At 37.8% G+C, this 25,103-nt stretch overlaps 1 protein-coding gene across 1 annotated transcript in view; it reads right to left on the bottom strand.

Moving 5' to 3' along the window:
- Positions 1–1,623: 1,623 nt before the first annotated feature.
- Positions 1,624–25,103, bottom strand: part of CHM (CHM Rab escort protein) — a 58,419-nt gene continuing 34,939 nt past the window's right edge. The window contains exons 9-15 of the mRNA XM_054388825.1: positions 17,422–17,499; positions 12,825–12,929; positions 11,886–11,949; positions 10,905–11,001; positions 8,119–8,211; positions 4,813–4,979; positions 1,624–1,830 (exon numbers count right to left, since the gene is read on the bottom strand). Of these exons, the coding sequence (XP_054244800.1) occupies positions 1,624–1,830; positions 4,813–4,979; positions 8,119–8,211; positions 10,905–11,001; positions 11,886–11,949; positions 12,825–12,929; positions 17,422–17,499 (811 nt within the window). The remainder of the gene's footprint in view (positions 1,831–4,812; positions 4,980–8,118; positions 8,212–10,904; positions 11,002–11,885; positions 11,950–12,824; positions 12,930–17,421; positions 17,500–25,103) is intronic.

The raw sequence follows: 25,103 nt of genomic DNA, 5'->3' as shown, positions 1-25,103 counted from the left end.
TGATGTTGAACATTGGACACATTTCAACCACCTTTTTTTCCTGAAGACTTTGGGATTATAGACACAATGGCACCTATCCAATAAACAATGCAAACACATACTGGGGTTTTGAAATGCAAACTGGACAGTGTATTAGGATGCAAGCCAAGGGAAGCTAACAGTATCAGTTATGCTGTAAAAAAATAAATAAATTGACCTTTCTGGCATGAAGCCATTTCAAAGGCAGCACATGCACCACAAAACTGTACAAAAGCCTGGTTCAGAAGTGAAGTTCAGGCAGTGCTGAAGATTATAGCACTTCTTATTTACCTACAGTATTTAAGCACTGCTAGAACTGCATCTAAGTTCACACAGAGGTTTAAATCTCAAGTCATCAAAACTCACTGATCTCTATATTTAGATATACTTCTGATCTATTGGGTAGAGGTAAAGATTTAAGTAAATGCTAAATATGTTTTTATCTTCTGACTATCTAATTTCAAGCATTTTCAGAAGAAGTGCAAGTTTCTCAAGTCATCTATAACAGCTTTCCTATGTTGTAATCTTTCATACAAACTATGCTTATAAATACTTCAATAGATTTTACTATATAAATGCTTTATGATTTATCATTACAAAAGGCATAATTTACAGCTGTCACACTAATTTTAATCCTATTAACTGAGATCAATTTGAACCTTTGGAATTATCAATTGAACTTTCTCCCCACCACAAAAAACACCTCAGTAAATGATAACCTAAACTTCTCACACCCCATACTTCAAAAATTCAATGGCTTATTAAAAGGCTCAAATACTGCAACAAATCCAGGGCATATAAGCACAGGTACACTCCAGTTATGAGTTTAAACTTTGTTGGGAAATCTAGCATGAAGTGTAAATTGTGCTATTTTCCTGACTACAGGAAATTAAGTTGCTAGTTGAAATGTGTGAACTAGTAGATCTAATTAAAAGGCATTGAACGTAGAATAATAGTTTATTGTGAGGAACATCTACTGAATTATATTTGCTGCTAAATGATGGCATCAGTTTCAAAACCATACAAGAAATCTTTCATTATACAAATTAAACATGACATTTATTACATATTCTAGAACAACTCCAGAACTGTCAATACCATTGCCTTTAAGTTCCATTCACAGACCCACTTTGAAGGACAGGTTGTGAAGCTCACCTTCAGCTCTTTAATTAGCACTGTTCCAATGATTTTTAGCAGAACTTTGATATGTTGTATCAGAAGATCATCTTCTGGCTGGTAAGCAAACTTGCATATTTTTAATTCTGATTAGTTTTGACTTGTTGCCTGTACAAAAGATGGAGGATTCCTTCCATGATGTACAACAAATTCTGATTCTAAATTCTCTCAACAAATTGTGAATCCTGTTTTAGCTTTTTTAATCCAAATGCTTTGTTCTGTGTGTTTTGTTTAGCTACAAACATTTCTGGATCTGGTGGACCTATTTAGAAATGTCTCAGCTATCAATTGAACTATGTGACAAAGAAACATAATTCAAGGTAAGGAGAAAGTAAGGCCATTGCAAATAATACAGCTATGGGGCTTTAAACCTCTTTTTCATACCCTACATCCTCTTTCTACAAAGAGTGGGCTCCTACCAGTGCTAATTCACTTTGCATCATCTTCCTTTTTAACAGCAATACTACCTCCACTACTGCTTTCCTCAGTTGAGGATTTAGGTTCTGTCTCTGGTGAAATACTGACTTCAGACTCTTCTGGAGCAATTTCATTTTCTTCATAAATAATATCTTCTGGGTTTGGTGGTGGTGGGCAGAAGTCCTCTGCAGGGAACATTTCTCGGAAAATAGTCTCAGCCTATTCAGAAAAAAAAGCATAAATACTTTGAAATGTAGTGCCTTGTATTGATATTTTACAGATATTTAAGATTAACCTCTGTTCTTTCAAACCAAAGGTGATATAATACTTTGACAGTATTGTAAACACATGGGAACTTCATTTCTTCTTGCAGTCCTCAAGAGAGAAAGAGATCTATCTTTTTACATCGTTCTACAAGGAAAGTCACAGCCCAGGGCTTTCTAGAAAATGCTCGGCATTCCACATTATCTTGAGGACAGCAAGGATGACTTTTTAGCAAGAAAATGATCTGTTCCACTATAAAAACAGCCCTAGCTGCAGCCAAATGAGAAGCATGGGAAAAGTCTTGCCTCTTTCCAGAGAGAAGAATCCATTTCACATAAGGAGCAAACTCAGGAAGTAGTTAATGTGCACCACCTTCCTCATAGCTATATGGGTTTCCTTCTTAAAACTTACCCCAAAATATCCATTTCTGGTTTTCTGAACGAGTCACACATAGCTCAGGTGAGAACTATTCTCATGCTCTGGCATATTCTAATTGAGAAGACATGCACCTTTGTATACACTTTGAAGTTATTCAAGCTCATGTCCATCATTTCAGTGTATCACCTCTGTGCATACACTGTGCCTCACTTAAGAGAACTGTGTAAGACACTGTCAAGGGTTAAGGCTGGGCTGGCCACCAGACAAATGAAGAGATTGCACGGAAAAGTAAAATCATAGAATCATTAAGGTTGGAAGAGACTTTTAAGATCATTGAGTCCAACTGTAACCCAACTGCCGTGACCACTAAACCAGCCACTGCCCCAGGCCTGTAGCATTGCTTTGGGTTGTTGTGACCAACATGCAGGATACTAAACAGAACTGGCACCAACACCAAGCCCTATGGGACATCACTGCTGTTCTAGCTCAAACCAGGACTGCTTTTATGTAGATCAATCCACACTAAGTTACAATACAGCTCACATACAATGGCATTTATTCCTCATGCCATGGAGGCTTAGATACTTACACACAAAAAGTCAAGTTTTTTAACCATTGCAACGAAAAGATTAAAAAGAAGCATGTTCTTGGTAACATCAGGGTAGTTATTCCAACATACAAAATACAACTACAAAATCTGGGGGAAAAAGAACCAAAATGATATGATTGTAAAAATTCTTGAGAAGCAGACATTTTATAAAAGCAAAGGAGGCCAAAAACCCATTCAAAAGCTCAAGAATTGAAAGGAGCTTTCTTAACTAGCATGAAACAGTTTTACATGTGCTTGTGCAAAGAACCTATCTATGTGCCTCTCTTAAGCAGTAAAATCCAGCTTGGGACACTCAGGAAGGTATTTACTGAATGCACTTCTCATTTCCAGAGAGGTTTTCTTGACCAAGTCCTTCAGATTCTAAAGCAAATGGAGACAGCTGATGAAGATTGCAGTTACAGTTTAGATTTCCAAAGAGGGGAAGGAACATTGCCTCTTGATTTTGTCTACGCAGTAAACTATGCTCTAGAGACAACCCGTGATGAGAGCTCCCACATAGGCAGGAATGCATTTCATCTTTATATTCAGACTGCTACCAGACACCGCACTGAGAAAGCTGACAGTAGGGTCAGTTAATGCCAGCTGCAAAGGCTGATTACATGATGTGGACTCCTGGACAGGAGGGAATTGTTTTCAGATTAATACATCATTGAGCATGTACCAAACAGCTTTCTGTGATAAACTTCACTGACCACCAGCAGTGGATGTGTATCACCAGCATGTGGATGCAGAGCTCTACTATTAACTGCTTAAATGACCCTGTCTACTCTCCCTTCAATTTCATTTTTCATTCTGATCCCTAAATTTCACTCTTCTATACCCATGCAGAAATGTTTAAAACTATTTATATATGAAAAAATATAGAAGAATGTCTATTCTCTACTTCCAAATGATGGGTTTGTAATTTGAAAACCTTGTCTAGCAAGTCTAGGTGTACAAATATCCTGAAAAAACTTTACGAAGACTCCTGAGACGAATGATAGGAAGTTTTTTTGTGAATTTCTCTATATTTACCTTTAAAGTTCTGGTGTCCCTGCATATTCTGCCTATTTTCTACACAGAAAGTGTGTATTTCACAATCCATCTATCTACTTGGTTTTGTTCAGGGAGCCTTCACTCCTCACCTCCAATTCCAAGGCACTAGCAGTTTGTCTTACCCTGAGTGCTGGCATGGTATGCCTGCTAACAGGCAAGTTGCAAGTGGTTCTCTGTACAGGATTCTAGTTAGAAGGAACTAGGTATGTAGACACCAACACACTGAGAACTAAAAATCAGAACTGAGCGTGACTGGTACCAAATTCTACCTCAAGGTCACAAACAGAATGACATTCCCCCCAGTTCCTTCAGAGACGTAATTACACCATAATGTTTTTAACTTCCAGTGATACTGAGGCAAAGAGTGAGTAACCAGGCCAGTAATTATGCTGGTTTTTTCCCCAGTAGGTTTTAGGTTTTGACTTTGTCCTGCAGGCATTAAGTTACTTTGGTGATCCTTCCAACTTCAACTGCAGATGGGCTTTTCTCATCTTTGATTTGTAGTGCTTCTCTACTACTGTACCTCCTCTTCAACCTTACAGGTGAAAGATCACATATTTGGGAAGTCATTGACTACATTTCTGAATTACTTGACAATCTTTCCTTTCCACAGAAACTGTTTTACCAACATCATCTAGATTCCTTTACCTGTTCAGGTACTTAATATGCTACTCCTAATGTTACTGGATCAAATGACCTTTTCTCAAGTTTCCTCTGTTCTCAATCCCACTGACATTCACTTTCCTCATTAAGTAAGATTTTTCTGTATGTCTAGCTGTGAAGTTTTATAGCTGTATTAGTACTAATTACCCAGCATAAAGCAGAATGACCCAGAACAAAAGGAGACTCTATTGGACTTCCTTAAGTCTTTAAAATTAAAGTTTTGCAATCAAAAACCCAGGGACTTGCCCCACCTGTTTGACAGCACAATCATTTCCTAAAGCAGAGTCAGGTCCAGAACAGACATAAACGTTTGGAGGCAAGCCACTGTATGCATCTTTCTCAACTCCTGATGAATCTCTCATGTTGAAGTAGACTGCCCAGAGGACTCTAGGTTTTCCTGGTTCTTCATTTTCATTCTCTGAAAAGAAAAACAAAAAGAGTGTTTCCAGTAATCAGTGTTCACATGTAGCAAGGGAAATACATAATCTAGCATAGCAAAAGTCTGTTTGTTAACAGAGAATTACTGTAAGAAAGTAAATTTTATTTCTTCAAAAAGCCAATTAATTTTACTTCCTATTCTTCTCTGAGCTACTCTTCCATCACACTTTCCTTTACAGCCATTTACTCTGTACACACTACACCACATAAGAACCAATTAGCACCTAGAAGCACACTACCAAGAAGCTTGGTCTAAATTTAACACCTTCCACTTCATCTTATCTGGTTCACTCTGGATACACTCCATCAACATATGACGGACTGAACAAGTCCTCCCTGAGCTGTGCCAACTTGAAGTTACTGCATTCCATGTCCAAAGATATTTTTGACGTATACATCTCCTCTCTACTCATTTAATAGTTTATCTTTGTATGGGAACTATTCTCCTAACAGACTTTTGTGTGCTTTACAATTGAATGTCTTCAAGTAGGTCTATGGAGATTAATTAATGGCCATGGCTTAAATAAAAGAACTGTCAAAGAGAAACCCACAGAGGAACTTGCCCTACACTACGGTACTCAAGATGAATACAAAAGGATCACCAACTACACCCTGCTTGTTTACCATTTGTACCTTCTCGCAGTGACTTTGCACTTTCCCTCTACACACAGGGAGAAAAACTTCAGGGATGATGAAGGTCACTTTCTAAGAGTGCAGAATGCAATGGAGGAATACACAACATAGATTTTTAGCTTAATAGATACTATTTGTTTGGCATATTTGCTGTCCTCTTTTTGGTATTTCACTTCCTCCAAAACAAATGAAGCTTGTAAAAGACCTTGTGAGATTCACTTCTTTCCAAGGAATAAACTTCTATATAAAAAAGCATTCAAAACAGTATTTTCAAGCAGTTGAATTAGAAAAAAAGAGATAAATCTAGGCTATTCCTTCAGTATCTTTTTATAACTGTCAAATATTTTTAAAAAAATAGGTGCTAACCACACTGAGCAGTTTGAAATATAAATTAAATTCATCAGCCTGTGAAAGTCTGAGCCTTAATACAGGGCAAGATGCTCTTTAATATATTTAAAAGTTCACATTGCTCATAAAAGTTACTTCTTCCTCATTTAGGCAGGAAAATGAATGGAGTCCTCTTCTCCAGGTGACTTTGCCTCTTTGACCTGCCATGGCCCAGTGCTCACTTTATCTGGTGATTCATTTTCAATAACTCCAACAGTATTTGTTCTGACATTTTAATTAAAATACGACCACTACCTCATCCTGATGATAAAAGGGCCTATGTGTCAGTGAAAACTAGCTTCTCAGTGCCTCAGTGCACCTGAGGACCCCTATGATCACAGAGTTTCCACAGAAGAATTTCAGGCAGGTTCTAAACAATATATCATTTCAAAACTGGATCACTTTAAACATTAAGATTAATGCCAACCCCCCAAATGATTAGAAGACACTCAACTGCAAGCTAATCTTTTCTTCACTGAGTCTTTGAAACACATGGCAGAGTCTTGAAAATTTAAGATACAAGTTAAATATTAAAAGCCAGAATTAGTGGGCTTTCAACTAACAAACCTCAGCACAGGAAGTGTTGGCAGCTCTCCAACCTAATACAGTTTTCTATTTACAAATCCTAGCTGTATTCTACACATTTTTTTGTAGAGGCTCTTGTACTGAAAACCTAGCAAAAAATTTACATCTTTGGTACATCAAAGATGCTTTTCCTGTAAGCAAAAAACCCCAAAAAACAAAAACCAAACACAACCAAAAAACAGGAATGAAACATAACATTTTATTTTCTATTAAAAGCACTTTGTTGTCTAACAAAAACAATAAGGTATTTGCTTCTTTATTGAAAGCTAGAGAAAGAAAGATGTAAAGCTGGAAAAGAACATAGGAAAACAAACTTGTGAAAAGCTGAACTCAAGCCTTTATGAAATGCTGTTCTTGATTACAGAGCCCTGAGAGGAAAGGAGAACTGGCCACATTGAAGACTGCATTTATCTTTTTTTAACAGAAGAAAATTCTACCTGAATTCATGCTGTGCTTCACAAATGAATCTTAACAGCAAATACCACAAGCAAACCAATTATAAATATCACAGAATACTTTCACATCTTACTTACTTGCATATACATGAGCACAAACACTTCCAGCGACAGCTAAATGTTGCTTGCTCACAGCAGAACCCTGCTTTGCCAGGGTTAGAACACAGCAACACCTTCTATGTGCACACTACCTATTCTATAAACATTGCCTAAAACCAGGATTAAATTAATAATCTCAGGATTAAGTTCAAAAATACTTCCATGGAATTAGCTCAAAGTATCTCAGAGAGAATTTTTTTCTAAGCAGCGACTGCTTTGTCAATGGCTCTTCTCCTCTGAGACTGTAAAACTGTCCAGATCAAGGTCAAAGTTCACTAAAGTAGCTGGCAAGGTTTCCTTGAATTTAGGGCCAAATTATTAATGACTGGAAATTACTGGAAACCTATCTTCCTGGTAACACTGCAGTGTGTGACAACTTTATGCTTCCAGTGCTTAAAGCAGAATCCAGTGAATTTCAGCTGAAAATAGCAAACAAGGGAAGCACTTGAGAAAGACAACAAAAGGATGAATAATGGTCTTAGAATATGAGAAGACAAAAGAAAACAGCCTACAGCACTGAGCACAGCTGGCACGTAGAGAAGAGCAGATCACTGATTTTGTTAGGGATTGCCAAGTGACACAAATCAGTAAAGTCAGGACAGTGTAAACAAAACAGATTCACAAATATTTACTTTCACTACTGCACCTTTGAGCATGCTGATAACTAAATGTTTCCATGAAAAATAAAGTGTGAAAAATTAGAAAGGTCCCTGTCACTTGTAGTCATGGTCCTTGTATCCTGAAGTTAAACCACAGCTTAAGAAGATTTGGAACATTAGATCACGAAACACAATCACTCTCAAAATTCCCTTTGCTTTGAAATGCTGCTCTCTGAAGAGCAGCTCACCATATGCTGACTGTGGTGACAGATTCAGTTGTCCAGTAACAGATGCTTTAGTTACAAGGGTAAATTACACATACTTCTGCAAAATACTCTTTCAATGCTTGACTTATTTTTACCTTTTTCTGTATTTAGATGGAATAACTTCTGTACAACAGGCTCTAAATCTTCCCTAGCAGTTTTAGTTGATGGACAGGTTAAATGGACTAAATCTGTTAAAAGAGAACACAGACTAATTACAATCACCAAAACACAGATGTACATAAATATCATTTACATTTTTAAAAGGCTACTGTGGTATGGAAATCCAGCACATACACACTGCACAGAGAACTTTTCTTAATACAGCTCATAATTGTTAGTAAAATGAAATATGATTTAACTTCAGCAGTGCAGACAGAAAGAACGTTGTTCTATGAAATGATGGCTACTGATACCAGGAAAAACAACAGTCAGGATCTGCTTAACAGGTTGTGTTTGCCATTAATGACCTCTACAAACCCCAGGACCACTGCCATCAGTGTTGACAGTCCAACAGCTCAACAACATACTAAACCCACAAGTACCACTACTTTCATCAGCATTCTCCCTGAAGAGCTAAACTGGGACTGAGCGGCAATTTAGAAATGGGGCTACTCAGAGTTGAGTCCAGCTATACAGGAATAAGTAAGTTGTGGATATCTCCTCCCTGGGGGTGTTCGAGGCCAGGCTGGATGAGGGCTTGAGCAGCTGAGTCTAGTGGAGAGGTGTCCCTGCCCATAGTGGGGAGGTTGGAGTAGATGATCTCAGAGGTCCCTTCCAGCCTAAGCCATTCTAGGTTTCTGTGATTTCCTGGCTGTAATTATGCCACAGAAAGTTTGACACTAACTCCAGGAGGACCAGAAATTTAACATTTCATGCTCCTCTTTTCAGATTGCACACACAGAGATTATATCAAAATACTATTTTTTTTCTTTAATCAAAAATAAATCTTATGTCTAAAAGGAGTATGTACTAAAAAAAAAAAAAAGTAAAAGGAAACAGGGATAATAAAGAAGTTTTCCTGTAATCTTAACTAAGTATTTACAATCCCAAGCACTGCAATACAATCTATTAATTCCTCAAAAATCCAGTCATAAATCACTAAAGTTCACATAATTTACTTTCTCTAAAATCTTTTTTATTATCTTTAAGGTTATGGCTATGAGTCACAGTCATCAGTATATATTTTGATTATATTTGATTTACTCAGGTATAACTGCATTAGTTACAGTGGTTGCCAACATTTGTCTTCAAGTAATTCTTCCAGCAAGAAGAACGATGAGTTTAGTTCATGGTTTCATCATTACAGTCTCAATTTTTAGGGCAAGTGAAGGAGTTTGGTTCCACTCAGCTGGGAATACAGATGATGTGCCTGTCACTTCTGCAGGGTGATCAAAGAGCAGATGTATTTGTATACTTATCCTAAATAATTGTTTGAAGGGGAAATCAGTCAGCTTAAAACCCATTTACAGATAATGATGTAAAAGTTTTTTAAAAAATTATGAAATATGGCCCAGAGCTAGAACTCAGCTAGACCTAAGATAGAACTTTTATTATTTCAATACAAGAAGACAAATTTCATCGAGAAATGTAATACCTCCTCTCCTGAAAGGAAGAAAATCTATAGAGACAAATAAATAACAGAAATCTTAATTTTTTACCAACACAGAAACTCTCATGAAACTAATAATTTATGGCTACTTGAATATCAATCCTCCTGCAGTTTCACTTTCTTCTACATATATTTTGTGAACGTTTAAATAAAGTAAATGAGCTATTTAGAGGACAGATATGAACAACGTGCTTTATAGTAGTAAGTTTTATAGGGTCAGGGTTTGTTTATTCAGCAGGAAACATAACTTTTAATGACTTCATTACTTATTTCACTCTTCTTTCATAGGCAAATAAATATTTGGAAATAAAGAACAATCTACTTTATTACCATGAAAATCACAAGACGACTTTAAATAAATAATTATCACATGTAAATGTAAAAAACCTGAATGCCACAAGAACTGTGTCCTTTAATGGTGTGATTCCTAAGGCATATGAAAGAGCAACCGACCACTATAGAATGAAGCCACTGGATTATGTGACCTTGTGGCCAAGAAGGCCAATTGCATCCTGGAGTGTATTAGAAGGGGTGTGGTGAGTAGGTCCAGAGAGGTTCTCATCCCCCTCCACTCTGCCCTGGTAAGGCCACACCTGGAATATTGTTTCTAGTTCCGGGTCCCTCAGCTCAAGAATGACCTCAGGGAACTAACTGACAGAGTCCAGCACAGAACCACAAAGATGTTGAAGGCAGTGGGACATCTCTCTTATGAGGAAAGGCTGAGTGAGCTGGGGCTCTTTAGCTTGGAGCAGAGGAGCCTGAGGGGTGACCTCATTCATGTTTACAAAGATGTGCAGGGCAGTGTCAGGAGGATGGAGCCAGGCTCTGCTCAGTGATGTCTAATGACAGGACAAGGAGCAGTGGGTGCAAGCTGGAGCAGAGGAGGTTCCACATGAACATAAGAAAAAAACTTTTTCACTGTGAGGGTAACAGAGCCCTGGAGCAGCCTGCCCAGAGTGGTTGTGGAGTCTTCTCCTCTGGAGACATTCAAACCCTCCCTGCCCTGATATGTTCCTGTGTGACCTGCCCTAGGTGATCCTGCTCTGGCAGCGGCATCGGTCTGGATGATCTTTGGAGATCCCTTCCAACCCCTAAGGTTCTCCAATTCTATGACTATTTCTCTCATCTGCTTATCACAGTAACCCAGTAGCTGCTGTTTTCTCAGTTAATAGCCTGAACTTAGGCTATTAAGCATTTATCTTAAACTTTGTTTCAGAGTTGACAGATACAAAGGGAAAAACGTAGTTAAGGTTACATGTATCCTGCACTTACAAGTGTCCTTCGTGCACGTCATGGAGGAGGAACACAACTCAATGACGCAAACTGCTGGTTTTCCTGGATCCACAGGAGGTACTGACAAAATGGAAATCTACCAAGCAGAAAGAACAACTTCTGTTAAAGCAAAGGCACATGGAGCATGAGGCAATCAACACGATTCTGAGAAGAGGAGAAAAATGAGGCAGTTCCAGCATTTCGGTTTCCAGTTTATTAGCAAGATTTTATGAAATCAATCCTGCAGAATTTGAGCATTCAAGAATTTCCACCAGGTCACCAAGGCCACCTTTGTCAGGAATGTCTGTAGCAGTGGGATATAAAGAAAGCCTCATATCATAGCCCTTCCCAAAAGGATAACAGTGTAGAAACTCTGTTGGCAAGAGACTGCAAAATCATTTTTGAACACTGGGCAGAGCACTGTTCCATAAGAATGACTGAAATTCTACTTGTATGCAGGACTGCTAGTAGCAAGACTTGGGAAGAGCAGACTTCTCTGTTCTTACTTTGTAGATCCTATTTAACATGTGAGCATACCGAAGTAACTTCACACCTTAAAATCCTTTAAAATGAACATCTTCAAAGACTGCAGGAGTAGAAATATTTAAAGGAAGATTTGACAGTGTCTACTAAGAGCTTTGAACAGTGCTATTAATGATAAAAAACTCAAACCAAACCAAAATAATTTTGAACAAAGTCGAGATAAGACGAATAACTAAGTTAAAACATTAGCAGTTTATTAAAAAGCAAGCAAAATGAACTGTCTTAAAAACTGCAGCTTAGAAACTGTGAATGAATAGTGTGAACCAAACAGGGAAACCCAAGTCATTGACTTAAAATAAAACAGAATTTCTAATAGTCTTTTAGAGACTAATGAATTAATTATCAGCACAGATAGCTGACTAAAGGTAGATTCCAACCAACAAATAAATATTAACACATAATTGATTAAGAGAGAAGTGATACAAAATTGATAAATACCTGCTGCTCTGAATCTGTGTTTAGCACAGACTGATCTGTAATGAGCACTGCTCTGGAGATCTGCCTACAATGATGGAAAACAAGTTATGGCTTTGCACAGAAATAGAAAAAATAGCAATCTGGATTCACAGCATTGGCAAACCCAATCTAAACACAATACTGTGGGAAGGCTGTTTAACCATTTAATTGTTATTAACAGGATTGACTGTGGGATATTTTGCCTGTTGCTGAAGAGGGAAGACAGCTGAAACATTAAGGTAGTATTTTCAATGAGAAAAATAAGATTCTGAATAAATCAGACAGGACCATTACATGGAAGAGCCTGAATATCCTTCTGATTTTCAAAAGCTGATGTTATTTGACCAAGACTAGCAGCAGCATATTACAAGACCTTTTATGTTCCAAACAGCACAGGACACTTTGGTTTCAGGGGAAATACACTAGGGTGGAGTTCATAAACTGGAGTTTCTCATCAATTCACCTACTACTGCAATTCTGCTAACATCTTATCTGCAATATTTTGAAGGCAAAGTCATTATTGTCCAATGCTTTTGGCAAGAACACAGATCAGAGAAAAAAATACCCTGTGGAAACAATACCCAGAGAAAACAACACACTGTGATACCCCATAATAATTTTCTAAATCTGAACAAATTTAAAGCGAGGACAGCAACAGGCACCTCTGCCTTCCAAACACCGAATCCGTAACGCACATAGAACTACTGGATTTTTTATAAGGAAAAAATACTATGTTTTAGAGGGCAATTTAAGGAACCTAAAGATAGAAAGTATACAGTATGCCCTCAAGTATATACAAACAAAAGCTATGCACAGAAGTGAGCTGAACTGCAAAAATAAAGCAGGAGACAACAATCTCTTCAATTTTAATTTGCATTATTATTGAAAGGACTTCACTACATTTACTCTTTCAGTACATACCTGTAACACACATTGGTGCATGTGCTCTCTGAAAGGTAACTATCTTCCACAATGAAATAGTTAGCACTTATTCTTTGTCCAAAGTGATCCACAATAGCTTTGCATCTGTTAAAAAAAACCCCAACAAACCAAAGAAATGTAGATATAAGGTAACAAAAGGACACGTGAGGTTTTGAAACTGAATTATAGAGCATGTTGTTTAGATCTTTCAAATAACTTAGCTACACATTTCTTTAATGTGTGAACCCCTAAAATAACTAAATCCTAGACTTACACATTCCACCTTGTATCTCTATCTTTATACTTATGTGCAATGCCATTACAGATAATGATATCAGAACGTTAATAAATTGGTCACTTCCAAATTATTGTGATAGAAAGATAAGCTGATAACACTGGCATTTGATTGTACATAAAAATGGCACTTATCTTACCTAAGTAATGGCAATCAGCTGCCACTAGCTTTAGTAAACCTCTGTAGTCTTAAATGAGTTGCAGCAGGGTGCACACAGCACCTGTGCAGCAATGTCAGAGGTTTACAGCAATCAATCAGATTTTTAGAACACTAACTTCTCTACACATACACATATACACACACCTATACTCAACAGAACTTGAGGGCAGTAATCAATTGCAGTCCCATGGTACAAGTATTGTTTACTTTAAACATAGCTTTCTTCACAGTTTCAATCCTATTCTCATCAACATGTGTTTTGCTTGTAACTTTAAGAAGTTTTTTCTTAGCGTTAGCCTGATTTCATTCTCAAGCCCTCATTTGAATACTGCAAATAAACAAGGAAGTCAAGCTGCTACAGTTCATTTCTAATTATAACCTTTTCCCATTGTTTATGAAACAATTTCCCCTGCCACCCTCCTAAAGATTATGGAAGGGGAAAGGTTGATTAAATGTCATGTTGTATCACTCAGAGCCAGCAAAAGCAACGACAGACTTTTTACTTTCCTGATAAGTGTTGTTTCCTCTCCTCTGTTCAGGAATAGCTATCAGGTCGTATGTTTGATAAGATTTTAAACAGAAAAAGAGATAGCACTTTTAATTTCGGTCTCCACTTTACTTCAAAGGGTGATGCTGAGAGCATTTCTTTCAAGTACTGTTTCCAAATATGGAAAACACTTATGCACTGACATTATCAGGTCTCTGTCATCTGATATGTGTTGGGACAATGAATCATACAGAACCCTCCATTGACCTTCTTTCAATGTGTCTAGATAAAAGGATGAAAATTAGAATCCATCTCCTTGCAGTGCCATGAGTTATAAATGTACTTTATAGGGCTCATTATCCAAACTAATGGACTAAGGGCGACATCCTTGAAATGGACTTAGCAGCGCTGACAAAGCCAGTATGCAATATTTCAAGAGAGATATGTAAATTACTAGGTGTTTGCTATATCTTTTTATTACAGATGTATAAATTTCCATTTATCATATCTTTTCTGGTTTTGAGCCAGAATTATGTAATTGGAAGCATAGGTAAAGTGTGATTAACAGAAAATGTCCATGATCATTATTAGTGCAATCTATGCAATGTAAAATGCCTGAAATGTTATCATATGTACTCCAAAAACAGTGACCCTCAGGAGAAAATAAACAACAAAAAGGAAAACCATCATCATACATAAACTCAACGTGGCTTTTCTGCAACCTGAGGAATATGAGGTGGGGTTTGGTTTTTAACAGATATCAGAGTTCTATCAAGAACTCAGGATGTTCTGCACCCATATTGAATCAGCATATTTAATCTGATACAATACTTAAACCCCAGAAAATTTCAAGTGGATTACCAAAACCTTAAAATAGGTATGTCTAAGAGTTTCTGTACTTTCACACTGTCTTCCCTGAACCTTATTTCCATAAACTACAATGAAATGATAAAAATAATTGCAAAGATTGGGATGAACTCTACTGCTCTCTGGATATACAGCTATGGATAGAAAAAAGAAAAAAACATTCAACTACATATTGAATGGGGGTTTATTTTTCTTGTGCTGGAGAGAATGTTAGCCATGTCTAGACAGCAGTTGGAATAAACTTTGGTCATATTAGAGACTTTTAATTAATCTATCAACAATGAATTTGAGAAGAAAATCAAGGCTGTAGCTGTAAGGATGAACTTTCCTTACATGTACTAAGGCAAGACTATTAAAATTAGCTAAAAAGTAACTGCACTAAGATACTGATTAAGCCTCAAAGCCTATGGAAGATGCTTACAAAAGAGCAATGAATACTGAATAGTTTGAATTTCTACTGTGAGTTTAACCTATTTGTAACCAAGGCAAGCTGGCTCTGCAGCTACACAGACAGCTGTCCTGACAATGAGATATGAATTTGTCTATTACCAATTACTATTAATGGCCTGTTGACTCTAAAGCTCAGTAACTCATAAATACCCTCATTAACAATGTGATAGCTGATTTTTATTAGGCAAAACACTGAAGCCAAAAGACAAGAGGAAATGACAACTGGTGCAAGGAGGAAACACGCAGTAAGGAAGGAGATAGCATGAAGAAAGAAGCAGAAGGGAAAGGAAATAGAGATGATGTAAGCAACAAAATGGATAGCTTGCTGTGTAACACTCCAAAAAAACTGAGCAAGCAGAAGGGGTAATACTGCCTTCAGGTGAGAGAAAAAAAAAATCAAGAGAGAAGCATACAACTGAATAAAAATGTATACCTGGGGCAAAGAAGTTCAGGGTTTTGGGTGACCTTTTTGCAAATGGTGAAAATTGTGTTTGAGACTTAAAAAAATTCTTAAGAAAAAAAAGATTGAAAATACTTAAACCCCTCTCCACATATTTTGACCTAGGCTGCAGTATTTTCATCATCTCAAAGACATCTGACAATTCCCTTCTCTTCTGTATGGTTGGGGGCATTTTGAATTGTTTTGATTTTGATATAGAAATGCTACTTTGCAATGTGCTTTGCTTTGAAACTATGGGAGACCTAAAGAGAGGCAACAGAAGCAGGCAGACAGCTCTGAGGAAAAGACAGGTGACCTGGGAAGCTGGATGTGTTGTGCTTCTTTGTATTTAGCACCAGATAAAGGCATTATTAAAAGACCAATATTTTGGGAATACTGAAAGTCTTTTAAAAACATAAAGAAATTCTGCACCTCAAATATCTGTCCTCCAGTTTTAAGTGAAAATGGCATAAGTGAACCACTGAAGTAGGCTAATAGTCTAAAAAAGCCACTTGAAACCCATCTCGAATCCTAGTAACTTAGTGGATTCAAGACATCAAAGCAGGTTAAAGGAAAAGCAGCTCTCCACCTTTTATTGGAACACATATAACCTTAACAAAGAAAATACTCATTTCAAAGATCTTCAGAATTTGCAAAATAAACTGGAAACTTGGGCAAACAGCACCACTGATGAGCTAAGATCCTTGTAGAGTGGGATTTGGAAATTGCTAACAACTATAAACTTTGCCCCACTGAAAGAGTCCCTTCCTGTTTAAGTAACATTATACAATGTATTATTATACAATACTATATATGTTTTCCATTATTGGAAAATAAAGCTACAGTAAGAGATCAAATATTACTGTTAAAATAAATTAGATAATTTAAGAAGGGGTTGTAATTTTATTTGCATACAAATCATGCCCTTAAAACAATGCCACTGATGATGTAATACCATCACACCTGCATCTCAAAGCCCAAAGCTGTGCAAGGAACTGAGAGAAAGAATCTACTGCTTCTAGGATTTTGGGAAAATTGACACGACTTGCCCATATCATGACAAATCTACCTAAAATGACCATGCTCAAAGAAGCAAACGTGCAGCGCAACTGGAAAGCAAACACATCACACTCAGCATTTACCTACTCGCTCAAACATGACATCTTTTCTACCTTCATTTTCTATAGAATCTTTTAAACTTTTCGATTCCAGAAATTAAGCTGGAAACAGCCTATTAGGAGAGTTGAAGTCTGTACTAATAAAAAATAGAATGTATATAATAGGAATAACAGAAACGACAACTTGCAGAGGTGCAGAAAATGCCGCTATGGGAGAAAGTCCAGGTTGATTTTTCTTAGCTCAGCTTCAAAGCTACCTCCAGGCCTGATATTGTTGTAAAAGAATTTATACTAGGATAAGAGGGCAGCATAGTTTATGACAACAATCTACCTAAAAACTCATTAAAGTCTTTTCTCTTGGAGTGACATGCATTATCAGCAAAGATTAATCTGATGAGTCTTTAGGTGAGCTCCATTTTTAAAAATGCAATAACAGAGGGCTTTGTTGTCATCTGATGAAAATCAATTAGGGTAGGTAAGGCCACAAGGAAAACTAACATCACTCATCACCAGCCCTCCGACAGCTGAAATGATTTGTCTTCCAAGCTTGGGTGATCAGGAGCTGTAGTAATATCACAGGGAAATTAATTTAGTTTCTATATTCTAGACCTGCTTTCCTTGTTCTGGAGGACCTATACACAAATTACTTTTAATCAAGGTTGATCTGTTATTAATATCAAGGAGGATCTTTGAAGATTTTTTTTTTTTTTGCTTTGAATTGACTTAACACATTTTTCATCTATCTTTGGTATACAAACATGAGTTACCTCTGTTACCCTTACCGTCCAGATTCTTTGTCCACTACAAGGCACTGCACGGAATGGCGAAGACAATAGATACCTCCAAAGACAGCACACAGTCTGTAAACACATGAGGGAAAATAAAGGTTACTCCTATCATGACTAATTGTAATCAATGTGAGCATGTGTCATCAGCAAGGCAAGGTACTGGGGCACATCATAGTACATTTTTAATGACACATCTTAATCTCTGAATCAGACAATCAGAAAACAATCAAAATAAAGCATGGCCTAGAGTTCTTCTAAAGGATGTGTTGTTAACTGGGGTTGTGTTAGCATTTACCTGAGTTCTCCACATTGGTGCATTAGCATCAGCACTCATTTAGGATTGGACAGCATAAGGACACAGAGCTGTTGGAGAGAGTCCAGAGGAGGGCCACAAAGATGATCCAAGGGCTGGAGCACCTCTGATATCAGGACAGGCTGAGGGAGCTGGGCTTGTTCAGAAGAGAAGTCTCTGGGGGACCTTAGAGTTGCCTTCCAATACCTGAAGGGATCCTACAGGAAGGCTGCAGAGGGACTTCTCATAAGGGTGTCTAGCAACAGGACAAGGGGGAATGGTTTGAAGCTGAGGGAGAGCATGGACTGTGCATAGACTCATAGCAAAGCTTCACAGGACAGTTTTTCAAAGTATACTGAAGTATACTTAGCAGTTTTCCACTTACAAAACAAGCCCAATACCTAAAACAAAGAAACTGATACCCAGACATTAAGCGAGTATTGCAACTTGTCTGGTTTTCAACTTGAAGCCTCGAAATTTAAAGAAATTAGATCCTGGAATTTAAATATGAGAGACTCAATGTATAAAGTCAGCCCACTGTGGAATTTCATCCCTGGCCAGCTGGTGTATCAGCTTCTTGTAGATATCTCTGATTGAAGCTCTTCACTAGAAGTCTGAAAATGCTCTCTTGAAAAGCTGTGCAGTAGAAGTTCAGTTAAATGTGATCCCACATCCTAACTTCCTATGTTTGCCAAATGCTAGCTTAATCTTCAAGGATTACTCTTCTGTTGATGTGATGTCACACAAAGTAAAACCTGAAAGTTTAGTTTCTGCAAGTGATGGCTAAAATTGTTACTGTGCCCAGATTTTCACTGCAAGGATTGTGGGATCTCTAGTTCTAACACTTTTGAATTCTAGCTCCTGAAAGACTTAATGGAAGCATATATTCTTCAAAATTCTGTCAAGGGAGCACAAAAAGGCAATATTCTTTCTGCTATGTATTTTAAAAAGACTCTAACCTTTCTGAGAGCAGCCTAATGTACAGGAATTCTGCATTTTAGAGAAAAAGGATACTTGTTAGAGACCCTCAAGAACCAAGCTTCACCATTAGCTGTCAATCAAGATAAACTTTTTCTTTACAGTGCATTCTTTCGGGGGATTTCTAATTGTAAGAATAATACAAAATGCAGAGGATTAAATTTTCTAGAACTTTGTGTGAGAAAAGCTAACCCAGTGAGAACATTTTTTTAAATAATTTTTCAAATTCTGTTCAAAAAGAAATAATCTTTCTCTTTAAAATCTCCAGTCAGCATGGAAATTACCCAGTGGCAAAAGATAAAGAAAAAACTTTGGGGAGATGTGTCTGATTCCTTAAGATACCATTTCAGGTTTGGAATGTTTGCAGTATCTGATCTATCTTGGGAATCCTTAATGCATTTTGTTCTTGATGTACTTAATTTAAGGCTCTCCAGTACTTCACTCAGATCAATCAGCTATCACTGATCTCTGTTCATGTATGCTGAAGAGAAAGAATAAACAAATAATTTGCATACTGTCAGAACCTGCATATCCTTCTCTCAGAGAGAACTGCTCTATCAGAGACAACTGCCAAATGCTATCAAGTGACATTTGACAATCCTTCCTTTGTCCTCCAAGCTAAACACACCTGTGTTCTTCTTCTGATCCTTATGATTCAAAAGCGAACAGCCTCGTAGGAGTAAGTCCTAAACCAGTCTGCAGCCCCTGCCATACAGTGAGACACTGGAAACTGTGGGTTGGAATGACCCAGCCATTAGATGTTCAGCTCAGAGATGGAAGGTCAGAAACTGGGAGGTGGGGGGAATAACTCAGAAATTAACAGAGTCTGCATAGGTTTTGGATTTAAAACACGAATGTGTAAGTCTGTTTACCTTTTTGGTCAAGTGTACACTGTAATTTAAGAGAGGAGCATGATTACATTCTAATACCTGACTACCTCTAGCCAGCCATCAGACTAAACCAAAGCAAACAATCAATATGAGAAAGGCAGGCTGGTTTGGTGGAACAGTTTTCCCAGATTCCTGGGATGACAGCAGGATTTTCCTGCTTTACTAACAGGTTTTTTGATGGCGTAGTTTAAGGTTTCTTTGTTTTGAATCAGAGAATCACAGAGTGTATCCGGTTGAAAGGGACCCTCAATGGTCACCTTGTCCAACCTCCCAGTATCTGTTCATGGATGATGAATAGATCCCAGGAAACCTTCATTTTGCAAACCTTACCTCCTAGAATGGAGTCCATATTGGCAATCAAAAGTCATATTAGACAGTGATGAATCAGAAATTCAGCATGGCAAATGGCTGAAGTGTTACCAACTGGCAAATGGCTGCCGTGTGTTACCAACTGGCATCTCTTCCGAGCTGCTCTCCAAAAGGAAGTGTCAGCAATACCACTTAGTACTGGCCTGACCAGAAGATTCAGCTCCCTAGGAACAGCTCTTTCTCCCATGTGGAAGCAGAGAGAATACACACCATGCTGAATGACAGCTTTGGTTTTCTGGAGATTGTTGCAGATGGCATAAAGGTTAACCATCCACTGAAGAATTACTAGAGAGCCTTGAGCCTCTTGCCTGACAAAGCACATACTAGGATCTTCCAAACCAACTCAGATGAATTTATTCCATGTTGTATATAAGGACTATTACTTTCACCAGAACTAAGAATCCTTTGTTAAAAACTATTAATTGTATTTTTCCTTAGACTTCAACCACAGTCAAGGGCTTTTTGATGTATGCAGCACTTTATTTTTCTAGGGTACTTTGAAATAACTTTGCTGCTTGGCTGGGATGCAAAAATATGTGAATTACTTTTCTTCAGGAATAGCTTGCTACCCTGTGGAGGAGGGCATGACCTGTTTCCTCAGTAGGCCAACAAAAAAATCCTCTTTTTAAATGAAAATGGAAAGGAATTTTGATTGTGTTGTGCTGAACAATTACAAAGAGTCAAAATACCTACTAAAACAGCCTAGCCTGAAAAACGACACCATTAGTAAGAACTTGCCAAAATTATTTAAATAGAGAAATTGAGAGATTAAACTAAGTGCCATCCTGGTAATTTATGACAAAGTAGAATCACTGCGCTAACATTACTTTTATACAATAGGCTATTCAAGATGATTTGATTGTACGTCAAGTACAAGGCAACTCTTTGATACCATTAACCCTAAATGACAGACATTTAAACTGATATTACTCTAATTAACTGGCGACTGCCTACACCAATAATTCAAGTTTTGCTGAAAGACAGCAACAACACCGTACTCAACTTCAACTTTGCCCTCACGACATCAAATCATATTATGGCTAAATTAACAGTTGTGAAAATGTTTGGCCTGCTAGCCCTCCATCACACTCAGCCTTTAAATGCCATTTCAGTTCCCATCAAGGCAGGAATCTGCAGTTGTAATTTTTAATACAGCTGTGAAACAATAGGATGGATTAAAAGCTGAATTTCTGACAGCATATTCACAATGATTTATGAGTTTGTATGTAATTTGATTATTCTATTAATTTTACTGATTACTGATTCAGCTAATACAGTGAAGGTCACTTACAAAATAAATCTTCATTACATTTCACAGAAAGTGAGTGCCTCCAACTAGTTGTTTTCTTTAATTAAACGCTAATGTAACAAGAGAGAAAATACGCTTCAGGGTTGCTGCATCTGTTGCTACAAGAGGAGTTTACTGCTTTGATGTAATGCTCTCCGATATTAATGGAACAAAAATAGAATCTCTCTCCATCTGACATCTTGATTCTCAACATAGAGATACCATAAAGACCTCTGAATTACAGAATTACCCACAGTTCATTCTGAAACCACAGAAAGAATGGGAAAAGCTTACTACATAGTTCTGCACCCCAAAAAAGAAGGTTTCATTTCTAGCAGATACTTTGTCTTCTACTTGCTAAAATGAATGGAGCAGTACATTTCTCCCCAGTTGTACAGTTCTCTATTGCAAAAAATGGGCTGCATCAAAAGTGGTGTGACCAGCAGGATAAGGGAGGTGATTCTGCCCCTCTGTTCTGCTCTCTGAGACTCCAGCTGGACCACTGCATCCAGTTCTGATGCCCCCTACACAAGACAGACACAGAACTGCCGAAGTAGGTCCAGAGGCGGCCACAAAGATGAGGCTGGAGAACCTTCCCTATGGGGACGGGCTGGGTGAGTTGGGCTGTTCTGCCTGGAGAAGAGAATGCTCTGGAGAGACCTTAGAGCAGCCTCTTCCAGTACCTGAAAGGGGGCCTATAAGAGAGCTGGGAAGGGACTTTTTCACAAGGGCTTGTATTGACAGGATGAGAAGGAATAGACTGAAGCTTGAGGAAGGCAGATTTAGACTGCAGATTAAAAAAAAAAATTACAGTGAGGGTGGTGAGACACTGGAACAGGTTGCCCAGGGAAGTCATGGATGCCCCCTCCCTGGAAGTGTTCAAGGCCAGGTTGGACGAGGCCTTGAGCAATCTGGCTAGTGTCCATGGTAGTGGGGTTGAAACTGGATGATCTTTGAGATTCCCTGCAACCCAAACCAGTTTATATGAATCTATGAAGTATTTGCTTCTCTCAAAGATGAAATCTGCAGGCACAGGACAGGGAGCTGTGGAGAAAGATCAAAGCAAACCATTCCATGTGCTGAATTAATGAATTGTCCTCTTTCCATTTCTTTTTACACACAGAGGAAGACATGACCTGGTTCTGTGTTTCCTGAATGGTCCTTACAACTTCAGCATTTCCTACAATATTGTTCTATGTTCTAGAAATGTTAAAAAGGAGAATACAGACAAATAAAATAAAATGGATACGAGTAAAAAAATAGATACTTAATTTTCCCAACAGAGAGTTACAATAAAAAAGGTCAGATTTTAGGCCATGTACCTGCTTGGTTGAAGAAGAAAAACAAACAAACAGACAAAAATAAATATAAAATATAATAATCAGTGTCAAACAGAACTCTCCTGGCATTTGGAGAACCATTGGAAAGCATAAGATGTGACAACAAATGCTTAAGCAAGCAAATGATTGAGTCAAATATCTTGACTTCTTCCTGGAGACTGTGTTCAGCATTCCTATAAATTAGAAAAAGGTCCTGAAGTGTGTAGAATCAGCCTTGTTTATAAATCCAGTTAGCAAAATGACAGTTTGCAAACTGTTGCAAAGACCCTGCATAGTTTTCAACTGCAAGTTAGTTTATTTCCAAAGTGTATTTTGCAGGAAGCAGATTCTTTTTACACCTGCACTCATACAGTAAGATTTTCTTTCACTAGATCTTTGCTTCTGTCCTAGTATGGTAAAACAGAAGGAATTCTTAGCACTGTGACTGGGAAATGCTATAGAAAGAGCTGCTCCAATGGCAAAGCTCCTCATCAAAACACTGGTGGGTAAAAAACCCACCAAAGAAACCAGGACTTCTGTTCATATCAGTTTCAACAAACTGTTTTCATGGAGAAAGATATGGCAGGCAGGAATAGTGACAGCTCAGCAAGGACAGGTCACAACTGAGAGAGAGGGACTGGGCGGGGAAGGAAAAAAAAAGTAGCCTGGTCAAACCTTGTAAGAGAAGAAGCCATTCCTCACACAAGGTCCTTTGGCTACAATTATACAACAGTTCTGCCCTCAAAGAAGAGCTTGGGAGATCAGGACCACAGGGTGGAAACAAAAATGAGTAACCAGAAACCAGTCAGTAAGCATTAGATCAGCTCTAAAATTCATTTATGTGCTCTCTGCCTCCAGAAAGTTCAATGAAACTGAAGGACTGTTTTATTAATTCAGTAATCTTTTGGAAACTACTTCTCTCTGCCTTCTAATTTAATGAAAAAGGACTCTGCTAAACTGCATTTGCATTTACATCCCAGATTTGCTCCAATAATAAATATTACGTCTTTTCCATAAATCTCCTGTAATATATTTGTCCTAATTCTCAGGAAGAACAAATAAACCAGAATCTGCACATCCCCACACAGAGTGCTTTACTTCTTAAGAGGCTGTTAAGAGATAGCACCAAATAACTATCAGACATACTTCCTTCATATTATAATCACCATAATTACTAAAGTGAATAATTACTGAAATATCATCTCATTATTGCATTTATATTTAGTGCTTTTAAGTTCTAAATATGACTGTACAATGAAGCAAGACTGACCAAGAATGACAGTAGGACAATGTAAGGTACTTTCAGCCTTTCTTAATATGTAAATTTCCACTTAATTTTTCTGTGCCACAAGGTACATTCTAACCCCTGGACAGAAAACTTTTCCATCCTTAGGTAAGGATCTGAAATCAATACACTTTGGCAACAGTCATATGATTCAAAGCATCCCATATGATATATTCGAATTGTTGAGGCCCCCCTCAACAGGGGGATCTTAGAGCTGCCTTCCAATGCCTGAAGGGTTCCTACAGGAAGGCTGCAGAGAGACTTTTCATAAGGGTGTCTAGAGGCAGGACAAGGGAGGATGGTTTGAAGATGAAGGAGAGTAGGTTTAGACTGGATCTTAGAAAGAAGCTCTTCAGTACAAGGGGGGGTGAGACTCTGACATAGGCTGCCCAGGGAGGTTGTGGATGCCTCCTCCCTGGGGATGTTCAAGGCCAGGTTGGATGAGGCCTTGAGCAGCCAAGTCTAGTTCAGAGGTGTCCCTGCCCATGGCAGGGAGGTTGAAGTAGGTGAACTTTGAGGTCCCCTCCAGTCTGAGCTATTCTATGATTCCGAAGGTATGAACTTCTGAAGAACCCTGTATTTCTCGTCAGTGAAACAATAATGAGCAGAAAGCTCTCCTAATTGTAAACCATTTTTTAAACAAAGAACTGCCAAATATCTCACTGGGACAAAAGATGAAATCTAAAATGGGAAGGTATTTTCAAAGTTTCATACACTTAGTATGCATTTCACAACAAAGGTTATTTCCCAATTAAAAGTCTTTTCCTGTCAAATTCTGAGAAATAATGTGGGCAAGGACACAAAAGCATTCCATAGCTTTATTAACGACAATGCTCACTGATCTGTGAATAACCTGAAAAAAAAGAAGATTATTGAGTTACTTTACCAATCTATCCATCCATCACTAGTGAACAGGTCTCAGAATGATGGATTATCTCACTTCCCTGATGCTTATCCCAAGAAAGAGTTTCTCCTTAGAGGGAAAAACAAACAACTGATCCTACAAACAATCAGGCTAACTACGCTTGCTCATCTTGCATTCATCCGCCAATGACATGAAGAGAAATATATTAACTTTGTCTTTAAAGCCAAACTATATAAAAAGTTTTATTATTTCACTGAAATGCAAGTGAAGACAATTAAGAAAGAGGTGTTGCAGCTACTCTTTTTATTCAGTGTTTTAGTAAAAAGCAGGTAATATTGACAACCTATCAGCAGCTTGAAATAAATATTCAGGTCTGAGAAATGGAATAAT

This window comes from Indicator indicator, chromosome 17 (assembly GCF_027791375.1).
Source record: "Indicator indicator isolate 239-I01 chromosome 17, UM_Iind_1.1, whole genome shotgun sequence".
In the NCBI taxonomy this organism is placed as follows: Eukaryota; Metazoa; Chordata; class Aves; order Piciformes; family Indicatoridae; genus Indicator; species Indicator indicator.
This window is presented reverse-complemented; position numbering and strand designations above follow the sequence as displayed.